At 43.0% G+C, this 13,081-nt stretch overlaps 1 protein-coding gene across 1 annotated transcript in view; it reads right to left on the bottom strand.

Annotated features, from left to right (window-relative positions):
- The window catches only part of LOC120985919 (aminopeptidase N-like), a 126,608-nt gene that overhangs the window by 92,133 nt on the left and 21,394 nt on the right, over nt 1–13,081 (bottom strand). The window contains exon 2 of the mRNA XM_040414140.1: nt 6,991–7,133. Within this exon, the coding sequence (XP_040270074.1) occupies nt 6,991–7,133 (143 nt within the window). The remainder of the gene's footprint in view (nt 1–6,990; nt 7,134–13,081) is intronic.

Below are 13,081 nucleotides of genomic sequence, written 5' to 3'. Positions count from 1 at the left end.
CATCATTTCAGCTATCCCTAACCCAGCAACTGACACTTATGAAATCACCAGAGAAAACAAATCACCTCAAATAGTTCATCGCAATCGCTTGAAATTGTGTAACAAGGAGAAAGATACTGCAGGAGGAATTCTTCCAGATGAGATTGTTACAGAGGGACATCAACCTCCAATTCAAGTGCCTGAACTACCAGTTAAGTCTGTAAAGCCTATACAAACTGTTGAAAGACTCATGAAAGAAACAGATCCACTACAATGGTTCCTTACACCATGGTTAAACTTTGCTGTGCCTGCACCAGTCAGTACAGTGGCACATCAGCCAGAGGAACCACCTCAAGAAGAAGTTCTGGAAGTACAAGAAACTCCAGAAGCACCAAGTTCCCCTGAGCCAAGGTCAGAAGAAGAACCCCTACTTCGCAGATCCAGTCGGATTACAAAGGGACAACCACCTGCGGTGGGGCGTAGCAGAGCGAAACGTACGTCGGGGTGTGCTCATAGCTGACCGGAGGTTGGATCCCTGTATTGTACCATTGCCCAGGTATTTTCTGTTCCTATTTTCTTTTAGTTGCCTATAGTGTGTATATCCACCATTGGCTTCCTTCAGGTACCCTCTGGATTGCTTGCATACAGGGGATTTGGGAATATCAGATAGGTTTCAGGGTATTACTGGTACACACATTTCTTTTTGGCACTGCTCTATTGCCTTGTGCCGAGTTAACTTTGATATTGGGATCTTATACCACGCCAGTCAGCATGTGAGCTACCACTTGCAACACTATCTGTATTGCTGCTTTACTTTTTTAGATTATTGTTTTCAATCATGTGTTTTTGTAATTATTTGCATTTAATTACTTAATAAAGCTTTATATATTTTGTGTATGTGTGTCCCTACGGGGTTTCTTTCGGGTTTCTTTATGATGTCATACATCTTACCAACAATTTGTTGGTTCAATAGGTTATACTAATATTCCCTATTATGGACTATCCTGGTATTATTGTTCCGCTGTGCCAGATCAGCGCCCCTGTTCATCAGTCTCCAGAGGAAAAAGAAACAACGCCCCTTTTCACTTGTTTACCAGTTGTGATGATTGCCTGATATTTACAATTGTGCCTAACCAATTGCTTTTCAGATCTCAAGAAAAAGTATTTATATGGGTTGTGGTACTGTTCTATATGCCTGCAGGATTGTTCTTTTCTGTATTTTTCAGGAGACCTACATCTTCATGTCGAGGCCGACACAGGTTAAACAAGAGGGGTATGCAGTGTCCCACTACCCTCGTGGATACTGCAAAGTTGTTGTATTGTACTTTATAATGCCTTTTATAGCCTGTTAAGCTGCAATATGTCCTCATGCATCATCCCTGCTAACAGGTGTATTAGCAAGCATTTACACTTAGCTTACCACTAGGGGGAGATAACACCTCCCATATATATAGTCAGCTCAGGCCTAGCCAGTTCAGTCTAGTTTCCAGATAATTTCCTGTTGAGACTAGAGTGGCAGTTGAGCACAGTCTAGCAGTGTAGGCAGCCTGTTATCCTCATTTTCTCAGCCATATCTCAGCCCAGAGCTGAAGTACGTGATCTATTCAGAGCCTACTACAGAAAGGAGACCCCCAAAGGGTTATTGGACACCTCTTCTGAGTGCCTCAGGACCTTTGGACTCGACCGTGAAGGACATCTTAGCTTTTGGCTACTTCACAAGCCTGAATAAGGAAAACCAGGACCATTCCTGAGCTCTACTAACAGTAAGGCTACTATCTCCTTATCTGATATCTAGAGAGGGACATCCTACACCTGTCAGCAGAGGACTAACAGCAGGTTTATCTCTGTATTGAGACCGTTAAATGCTTTGGATGAACTGTTATCAAGAGTCATCTTCAGTAAAGTTCAACTTTGAGTTTTACCCTGCTTGCCTCAGAGTCAATTCCTCTATTAACGCTATAGTAAATGCTTGTACCTCCATACAAAAGGTACTGGCGTCACGATTACAAGGGACATTGCCACTGGCACATTAATACAGACCACCAAGGGCACCTCAAACCAACATCTGGCCAGTGTCCCTTACACCAGAGTGTGCCCCAGAGAATCCTTGTGCCATTCTCCTTTTCACTTATGCGAGCCTGCCCAGGGACGACATAACCGTGAGTAACCAGAACTGTATTTACCTCGGCACACCTATTGCTCACACCGTGACCTCACACATAACTCCCCTGCAAGGTCTGGCATACCGCAGAGTGGTCTGCCTTTATGTAAAGTCCTGTCTAAAGCCCACACTCCGAGAAGATATTAGTGAGGAACATGAATATGTGGAGTCACTGTGGGTAGCAATACATGCAGGCAAAAACAATAATAAATTACTAATAGGAGTTTATTATAAACCACCTAATATACCAGAGTCCACAGAAAATCTACTTCTAAACGAGATAGACGAGGCGGCAAATCATAATGAGGTGGTTATTATGGGGGACTTCAACTTCCCAGATGTAGACTGGGAAACTGAAACCTGTACATCTCATAAAGGAAACAGGTTATTGGCAATAACCAAAGACAATTACTTTTCCCAACTGGTTCAGAACCCGACTAGAGGGACGGCCATACTAGACTTAGTATTAACCAATAGACCTGACAGAATAACAGATGTGCAGGTTGGGGGAAACCTGGGAAATAGTGACCATAAAGTAATAACCTTCCAATTATCATTCAAAAGAGTGTTTCTTCAGGGAGGAACAAAAATACCAAACTTCAAAAAAGCTAAATTTAGTCAACTAAGAGAGGCCATAGGCCTAACTAACTGGGACAAAGTCCTCAAAAATAAAAATACAGCCACAAAATTGGATATTTTTAAAAGCATCCTAAATTCTAATTCTGAGAGGTACATACCTTATGGGAATAAAAGGTTAAGGAACAAGAAGAAACCAATGTGGATAAATAGAAATGTAAAGAAAGCAATAAATGACAAAAAGAAAGCATTTAAATCACTAAAACAGGAGGGTATTGAGGAAGCACTGAAAAACTAGGAAAAAAATTTAATATGTAAATAACAAAAGCAGCCAAACTAGAGACCGAGAGATTAATTGCAAAAGAGAGCAAAACTAACTCTAAAATGTTCTTCAATTATATAAATGGTAAAAAGTATAAATCTGAAGGTGTCGGCACTTTACAGAGTGATGAGGGGGGAGTTACAGAGAGCGATTGTCACGGCTGAGGATGGGGAAAACCCTCAGCCGTGCGATGCCAGAAGATGGAAAGGTTGCTACTTGGCCAGAACCACAGAATTAGGGAGCAGGTCACCTCCTAGAGCTTCCCTAATCTGACCCTGACTCCTAGCTGCATGAGCCGCCCTTGAAGGTAGGAGGGCTCATGCTCAGGAACCTCGAATCCCTTCTGACCCTCCGCCGATCCCTGAACTAGGAGCTGGGTAGACAGCCCGTTCCTCCTGGACACGGAGAAACAGGAGTCTAAAGTGGCCAAGCTATAAAGAAAGGGGAACAGAAACAGACATATGGAAATGGCAGGTAAGTGCAACTAGTACCACACCTACCTGCCACAGACACAGAGCCTGGAACCCAAGTATAAGTGCTGCTGTCCACAACAACACAAGAGACAGAGTACACACCACACAGGAAGCCAGGAAACCATACGCTGCAATAAATAAGCATAACACAAACACATCTTCATAACATCGGGTATCACATTCTATGACCACAAGGGTGGCCCTCACTGGCAGCTGGTATAAGGGACCAGGAGGGTGCCTCCAGCTACAAACAAGGCTGGAGTACCCCTCAGACATCAGGTCTCAACTAAAGCTATATATGCCCAAGTAGCCACACCCACACAGACACACCCAGTGGACACACACTAGGAAGGGAATTAACCCTTCTCACACCAGGGAAGGGGAGACAGCAACTTAAAGGGAAAGTGCACACATAACTAAACCTCGTGCACACATACAAAGACACCAAGACAGGTGCAACCGCATGCACTTGACAGCAAGCTGCCTAGCAACCGCTCAGGCCGCTATACTGCCAAAGCATCACAAGAACATGTTGCCAACGGCAACCACAAGTGAGGCAACATACAAGCGGCCCTCACCTGTGGTTGAAACAACCACACGAGACCGCAGGCAACAGCATGCAGTAGAGGAGTCACGACCATGACCATGGTCGTGACAGCGATGAGGTGAAAGAAAAGCTATTAAATATTTTTTTCTCCACTGTATTCACTGAATAAAATAAACTATCAGATGAAAACTGTCAGATGAAATGCAGAATGTAAAAGTAAATTCCCCATTAAAAGTGCCCTGTCTGACCCAGGAAGAAGTACAGCGGCGTCTTAAAAAGATTAAAATAGACAAATCGCCAGGACCAGATGGCATACACCCCCGTATCCTAAGAGAATTAAGTAATGTCATAGCCAGACCCTTATTTCTGATATTTAAGCACTCTATACTGACAGGGATTGGTACACAGGATTGGCATATAGCAAATGTGGTGCCAATATTCAAAAAGGGTCCAAAAACAGAGCCCAGAAGCTATAGGCTGGTAAGTTTAACATCCGTCGTGGGTAAACTGTTTGAACGTTTTCTAAGAGATGCCATCTTGGAGCGTCTCAATGAAAATAAGCAAATAACGCCATATCAGCATGGCTTCACGAAGGACCGGTCATATCAAACAAAATGAATCAGTTTCTATGAGGAGGTAAGTTCTAGACTTGACAGTGGTGTATCAATGGATTTCGTATATCTAGACTTCTCCAAAGCATTTGACACTGTACCGCATAAAAGGTTAGTATATAAAATGAGAATGCTCGGACTGGGAGAAAATGTCTGTATGTGGGTAAGTAACTGGCTCAATGATAGAAAACAGAGGGTGGTTATTAATGGTACAAACTCAGATTGGGTCACTGTCACTAGTGGGGTACCTCAGGGGTCACTATTGGGCCCTATCCTCTTCAATATATTTATTAATGATCTTGTAGAAGGCTTGCACAGTAAAATATAAATTTTTGCAGATGACACTAAACTGTGTAAAGTAATTGACACGGAAGAGGACAGTATACTGCTACAGAGGAATCTGGATAGATTGTTGGCTTGGGCAGAGAAGTGGCAGATGAGGTTTAACACTGACAAATGTAAGGTTATGCACATTGGAAGGAATAATGCAAATCACCAATACAGTTATCTGATTGCCTGAATAGAGTCGGGAAGGATTTTTTTTCCCCCTTTTTCCCCCTGGCTTCTACCTCACAGTTTTTTTTTTTTTGCCTTCTTCTGGATCAGCTTGCAGGATAACAAGCCGAACTGGATGGACAAATGTCTTTTTTCGGCCTTATGTACTATGTTACTATGTATTGCTATCTAAGTCACAGTTTTACTAGACACAATGTAACTAAACAAATAACACACAAACAGTTACACCGTTCATGTCTTTCATTGAGTAAATATCCATAGTTCACAGAGAAAAAGTGAGTTGCTCTTTATTATTATCTATTAATGAATTCTCCAAACTCTAATTGATAAAAAAATGTTTTAATTAAAGGGACTGTCCGGGCTACAGATACTGATGATGTATCTTCAAGACAGCTCTTTGAAGGGGCTATGAGAGCACTGCATTCTCTTCAATGTTGACCTGCACACTGTCTCTCTTGTAGTAGCAGCAGTGTAAGGTAATTACAGCTTCCTTTCCCATTTACTTGAATGGGACAAACAACTGTAGTTACACTGCACCCCCACTACAAAGTAGACATCATGCAGGTAAAACACTGAAGAGGATGCAGTGCTAGCATAGCCCCTTCAAACAGCCGATTGGCAGGGTGCCAAGAATTGTACCCCCGCCAATCTGATATTGTTGACCAGTCCTGAAAATATGTCATCGATATCTGTTTCCCAGACAAACCCCTTAAGGAGCTGATATTTTTAGTGCAGATTTCATAGGTTATTCAGTAAATAAAGGCATACAAAGCCTGGTTACTGACAAATAAATGAATGGTAAGAAATAAATGAATAAAATGAATCCATGACTAGACAAATTATCTACCATCTACAGATAGAGAAAACTCAGAGCTGTTACTGCTCTCTCTAGGATTGGGTGTCTTATTAAAGGGGTTGTCTGGGTTCAGAGCTGAACCCAGACATATCCCCATCTTTAGCTCTCTGGCCCCCCTCTGATATGAGCATCGGAGCATGTCATGCTCTAATGCTCTCCTTTGCTCTATGCTTAATCAACCAGGGCAAAGGCATTTTTGGAGATCCAGTGACGTACATGGGGACTGCTAGGTGAAGGTTTTGGCCTAGCAGTGAGCCCAGTGACGTCACCAGCACTAATGGGCGGGTTTTAGCTGTGCCCTAGCCTGTAAAACGGCTAGGGCAGCACTAAAGCCCACCCATCAGAGCCTGTGGCATCACTGGGAACACTGCTGGATGAAAGCCTCCCCCCTAGCAGTGTGCCAATGTAAACAAAAAAGCCCTTGCCTTGCGCAATTCAGCTTAGGGCAAGAGAGAGCATTTGAGCATGAAATGCTCCAATGCTCATATCAGAGGGGCCGAAGGGGTGAAGATGGGGATATGTCTGAGTTCAGCTCTGAACCCGGACAACCCCTTTAAGATCAGTCTAGAGCAAACGGGCAGGAGGAAACCGAAGACTCCACACCAACATCAAAACTTAATCTCAACTGTGAAGCATGGTGGAGGGAGCATCATGGTTTGGGGCTGCTTTGCAGAATAAGGGCCTGAATTCTTTGCAATCATTTCAAGGAAAAATGTGCTTTGAAGTGTATCAAAACATTATACAGAAGAATAGAAGAGCAGCAATACCTGGCCTCAATGCGGAAATCCAGGTAATTGCAAAGGATTCACTTACTTTTTAAGTAATTCTATGCTACTATTAAAACTTTAAATGCTAAATCTTTAACTTTCCAATACTTGAATACACATAGCATGTGTGAGTTTTTATTTAATTTTCCAAATATTACTGATAAAAGGAAACAATGACTTACTTATAATTCCCATGTTTGAAAATGCCATATAGTCTGGTTTGTGTCTGAGCGTGATGCTGAAATTAGCTTTTAATGCCGGCTCATCGAAACAGGGGAATGCCTTCCTCGCATCACTGGCCTGCATTTGTGTAGTGGCTATGATCCTGTCACCAAATAGACATTTTAATGAGAAATAGAAGAGCCAATCATAATAGTTACATTAGTAGATTAAAAAGCATTTCCCTTTAGAATACAAAGTACTGTAATAATTACTAAACCTAAAAATTCTGATATGGAAACAGCAGAAGCAGGGGCGTTGCTAGGTTAAAACATTCGGGGCCTGGGCCCAAATAAACTGCCTTTTAGATAGATACAACTGTATTGCTGTTCTCAGGGCGGCAATACAATTGAATCTACTGCAATGGGTGATATAAAGGACCTGTGATGACATCACAGTCATGTGATCAGTTCTATATGCAGAGGCTGAGAAGGACCTGCGACGATGTCACCATCATGTGACCAGTGCAGGAGAGGACAGCGTTCAGCAATGAAGAGAAGTCCCTGTGGTGAGATCAGCTACATGAGGAGAGGTAAGTAAAGGGATAGGTTCTCAGTGTCAGAGGCAGAAGAATGCTGGGAGTTTGGTTATTTAACTGGGACTGTATGTTAGGGCTGAAGGGAGGGATGTTATTTACATGGGACTGCATGTTGAAGGTGGATGGGGCAGGGTGATGTTATTTACACTGGACTGTGTGTTGGAGAGGGCTGGGGCGGGATGATGTTATTTACATGGGACTGTATGTTGATGGTGCCTGCGGGAGGGGGTGATGTTATTTACATGGGACTGCATGTTGGAGGTGTCTGGGGCAGGGTGATACTATTTACATTGGACCGTGTGTTGGAGGTGGCTTGGGAGGGGGTCATTTTATTTACATGGGACTGTATGTTGATGGCGGCTGTGGTAGGGAGTGATGTTATTTATATGGGACTGAATGATGAGGGGGTTTACATGGGTTTGTATGTTGAATAAAGCTGGAGAGGGGGATGATAATGTTTATATGACACTGTATGTTGAAGGCGGCTGGGGAGGGGGTGATGTTATTTAGATGGGACTGTATATTGAGGGGGCTGAAGGGAGGGAAGTGATGTTATTTACTTGGGACTATATTTTGGAGGGGGCTGTAGATAGAGAGAGATGTTAGTTACATGGAACTGCATATTGGATGGGGCTGGAGAGACGGTGTGATATTATTTACATGGGTCTCTATGACGGAGGGAGAGAAAATGTGTTATTTACATGGGACTATATGATGGAGGGGCTGAGGAATTATAATTTCTGAGGACACTAAAGGGAGGATTATAACTGCAGGGGGCATTATAAATACTGGGGGCACGTCAGGGTGAGCATTATAACAGTGGGGGGTAAAATAAATACTGGGGGCAGCTCAGGGCAAGCATTATAGCAGTAGGGGGTAATATAAATACTGGGGGCACTTCAGGGTAAGCATTATAACAGTAGGGGGTTGATATAAATACTGGGGGCTATTCAGGGTCAGCATTATAGCAGTAGGGGACATTAAAAATACTGTGGGCACTTCAGGGCAAGCATTATAACAGTAGGGGGCAATATAAATACTGGGGGCACTGGGGAGGGGGGGCATTTTAAATCCAGTAAATCCAGGGGACATTCTTGTTACCACTGGAGGCTTTATAGGAGTGACTTATAGATCCACCTTATTACCACTGAGGGGGTCTGTAGAGAGCTTTATTACCAACTGGGGGAACAATAGAGGCCTTATTTCTACTGGGGGCTCTGTGAGGGCATTATTAACACTGGATACTTCTATTAATGGAGGCACTCTTGTGGAGCATTATCACTGTAGGGGGCACTGTAGTTGGCTGTATTACTAATGAGGGCATTCCAGACGGGAATTACTATTGGTGGAACTTTGAGGAGCACTATAGCGATGAGGGGGACTATCTGTATGGCACTAATTTTTCTTCAGGATAGTATTTGAGGGTTTCGGGAGCACAGCGAGCAGCAGGATAACACTGTGGGGACTCAAGGTTGGGGTATGATGATATGAATGTGAGGAAGCTAAGATGTATGTGTGTCAAACTCTGCAGAGACAAGTCACGGCTGAAAAAAAAAATCCGGACCGAATGGAGAAGATGATGACCGAGAAGATCTACATAAGAGGAGACGTCACCTGGGAGGCACTGGATGTGAGAGGTATGTGCTGCTGTATAGCAAGTAGAGTAAAATGCGGTGTGTGGGGGGAGGGTAGACTTGGGCCATATTCATTAGGGCTTGGGCCCTGGATCTTTTGAGACCCTAGCAATGCCCCTGAGCAGAAGTACCATTGCATATCAAGACAGGTTTGCTTCTCCATCTGGTTGATCAGAAAATTATGTTGAAAAAATAAATTAGGTCTTATTTACTAAAAAGTTAGGATATAAGGTAAATCAAATTATATTGGAAATATTCATGCTAGCTAAGAACGCTGACATCTCATGGAAAAAAAGAATACATACCATATGCAGATTGCTCAAGAAAAAATACATACCTAGGAAAGGAACCTAGGAATTTCCAAAAATATACAACTTTAACCGAATTATCCATAAAATAAGGCATGAACTAACAAGGCAGGGAGAGTTGCTGCTAACTTTCTTTGGTAGATGACAGTTTATAAAAATGATTAGCTTTGCAAGGGGAAGTTGTTCATTTTAGTTTCTTAACCCCTTTGGGACACAGCCTTATTTCACCTTAAGGACCAGGCCATTTTTTGCAAATCTGACCAGTGTCACTTTAAGTGGTGATAACTTTAAAACGCTTTGACTTAGCCATTCTGAGATTGTTTTTTCGTCACATATTGTACTTCATGACACTGGTAAATTGAAGTAAAAAAAATAAATTTTTATTTATAAAAAAATACCAAATTTAGCAAAAATTTGCAACAAAATTGCAAATTTCCAAGTTTCAATTTCTCTACTTCTATAATACATAGTAATACCTCCAAAAATAGTTATTACTTTACATTCCCCATATGTCTACTTCATGTTTGGATCATTTTGGGAATGATATTTTATTTATTGGGGATGTTACAAGGCTTAGAAGTTTAGAAGCAAATCTTGAAATTTTTCAGAAATTTTCAAAAACCCAATTTTTAGGGACCAGTTCAGGTCTGAAGTCACTTTGCGAGGCTTACATAATAGAAACCACCCAAAAATGACCCCATTCTATAAACTACACCCCTCAAGGTGTGTGGTTTTTGGAGGGCTGATTTTTAAGGACTGGTTTATTTACACCGTGTCCTGTTTCAACCCCCCTGATGCACCCCTGGAGTAGAAACTCCCTAAAAGTGACCCCATCTAAGAAACTACACCCCTCAAGGTATTCAAAACTGATTTTACAAACGTCGTTAACCCTTTAGGTGTTGCATAAGAGTTATTGGCAAATGGGGATGAAATTTGAGAATTTCATTTTTTTGCCAAATTTTCAATTTTAACCCATTTTTCCACTAACAAAGCAAGGGTTAACAGCCAAACAAGACTGTATCTTTATTGCCCTGACTCTGCCGTTTACAGAAACACCCCATATGTGGTTGTACACTACTGTAAGGCCTCACGGCGGGGCGTAGAGGGAAAGGAGCGCCGTGTGGTTTTTGGAGGGCTGATTTTTATGGACCAGTTTATTTACACCGTGTCCTGTTTCAACCCCCCTGATGCACCCCTGGAGTAGAAACTCCCTAAAAGTGACCCCATCTAAGAAATTACACCCCTCAAGGTATTCAAAACTGATTGTACAAACTTTGTTAACCCTTTAGGTGTTGCACAAGAGTTATTGGCAAATGGGGATGAAATTTGAGAATTTCTTTTTTTTGCCAAATTTACATTTTAACCCATTTTTTCAACTAACAAAGAAAGGGTTAATAGCCAAACAAGACTGTATCTTTATTGCCCTGACTCTGCCGTTTACAGAAACACCCCATATGTGGTCGTACACTACTGTACAGCTACACAGTAGGGCGTAGAGGGAAAGGTGCGCCATATGGTTTTTGGAAGGCAGATTTTGCTGGACTGGATTATTTACACCATATCCCATTTGAAGCTCCCCTGATGCACCCCTAGAGTAGAAACTCCCTAAAAGTGACTACATCTAAGAAACTACACCCCTCAATGTATTCAAAACTGATTGTACAAATGTCGTTAACCCTTTAGGTGTTGCACAAGAGTTATTGGCATATGGGGATGAAATATGAGAATTTCATTTTTTTGCCAAATTTTCCATTTTAACCCATTTTTACACTAACAAAGCAAGGGTTAACAGCCAAACAAGACTGTATCTTTATTGCCCTGACTCTGCCATTTACAGAAACACCCCATATGTGATTGTACACTACTGTAAGGCCTCACAGCGGGGCGTAGAGGGAAAGGAGCGCCGTGTGGTTTTTGGAGGGCTGATTTTTATGGACCAGTTTATTTACACCGTGTCCTGTTTCAACCCCCCTGATGCACCCGTGGAGTAGAAACTCCCTAAAAGTGACCCCATCTAAGAAATTACACCCCTCAAGGTATTCAAAACTGATTGTACAAACGTCGTTAACCCTTTAGGTGTTGCACAAGAGTTATTGGCAAATGGGGATGAAATTTGAGAATTTCATTTTTTTGCCAAATTTCCATTTTAACCCATTTTTTCCACTAACAAAGCAAGGGTTAACAGCCAAAAAAGACTATATCTTTATTGCCCTGACTCTGCCATTTACAGAAACACCCCATATGTGGTCGTACACTAATGTACGGCCAAACGGCGGGGCGTAAAGGGAAAGGAGCGCCGTGTGGTTTTTGGAGGGCTGATTTTTATGTACCGGTTTATTTACACCATGTCCTGTTTCAACCCCCCATTTTGGAAACTACGGGATAAGGTGGCGGTTTTGTTGAGACTATTTTTAGGGTACATATGATTTTTGGTTGCTCTATATTACATTTTTGTGAGGCATGGTTACCAAAAAGTGACTAAATTGGGATATAAATTTAGTACTCCATGGAAGTGTGATACTGAAGCAACCAATAATGCAGAGGCCCGGATGATCGGGGCACGTGTCACATTGAGTAGGGGTGTCCTTCCGTATCCCCCTCCTGTGACACACTCTGCACCTTTTTTGGGTTCATCCCTTCTTTCCAGTATGGGGGACCACACCTGGAAGTGTTGGCCAGGGACGATCCGGGCGCCTCCAGTTCCCGAGGTACTCAGGCCTGCTCTTTCCCGGTCTGAAAAGATCAGGGCCTTGAGGACTGCCTCATAGAACTGAAGGAATGTCCCTGTGTTGCCAGCGCTCTGGGACAGCACAAAAGAGTTGTACATGGCAACCTGCACCAAGTAGACTGCAACTTTTTTGAACCATGCCTGGGTTTTGCGCATGGCATTATATGGCTTGAGGACTTGATCAGAGAGATCAACTCCTCCCATATACCGTTTGTAGTCGACGATACAATTGGGCTTGAGGACCGTTGCCCCAGTACCTCGCAGAGGTACAGGTTGCTGTTACCATGAATTGTGGATAGTACAAGGACATCCCTCTTGTCCTTATACCTGACCAGTAACAGGTTTCCAGTGGTAAGGGCACGGGTCTCACCCCTGAGGATAGGTACCTGGAGGGGGAGGGTAGGGAGGCCGCGTTGATTTTTCCGCACGGTCCCACAAGCGGACGTGGATCTGGCGGCAAGGGACTGGAACAAGGGGATACTAGTATAAAAGTTATCCACGTAAAGGTGGTAACCCTTATCTAGCAGTGGGTGCATAAGGTCCCACACAAGTTTCCCGCTAACACCCAGAGTGGGGGGACATTCTGGGGGTTGAATACGGGAATCTCGCCCCTCGTACACACAAAACATGTAAGTGTACCCTGAGGTACTCTCACAAAGTTTGTACATTTTCACGCCATACCTTGCCCGCTTTGAGGGAACATACTGGCGGAAAATGAGTCTCCCCTTGAACGCAATGAGAGACTCATCAACTGCGACCTCCCTTCCAGGTACATAGGCCTGTACAAATTTGGCCCCAAAGTGATTGATGACCGGCCGTATCTTATACAGACGGTCATGGGCAGGA

Source organism: Bufo bufo, chromosome 1 (genome assembly GCF_905171765.1).
Source record: "Bufo bufo chromosome 1, aBufBuf1.1, whole genome shotgun sequence".
NCBI lineage: Eukaryota > Metazoa > Chordata > Amphibia > Anura > Bufonidae > Bufo > Bufo bufo.
This window is presented reverse-complemented; position numbering and strand designations above follow the sequence as displayed.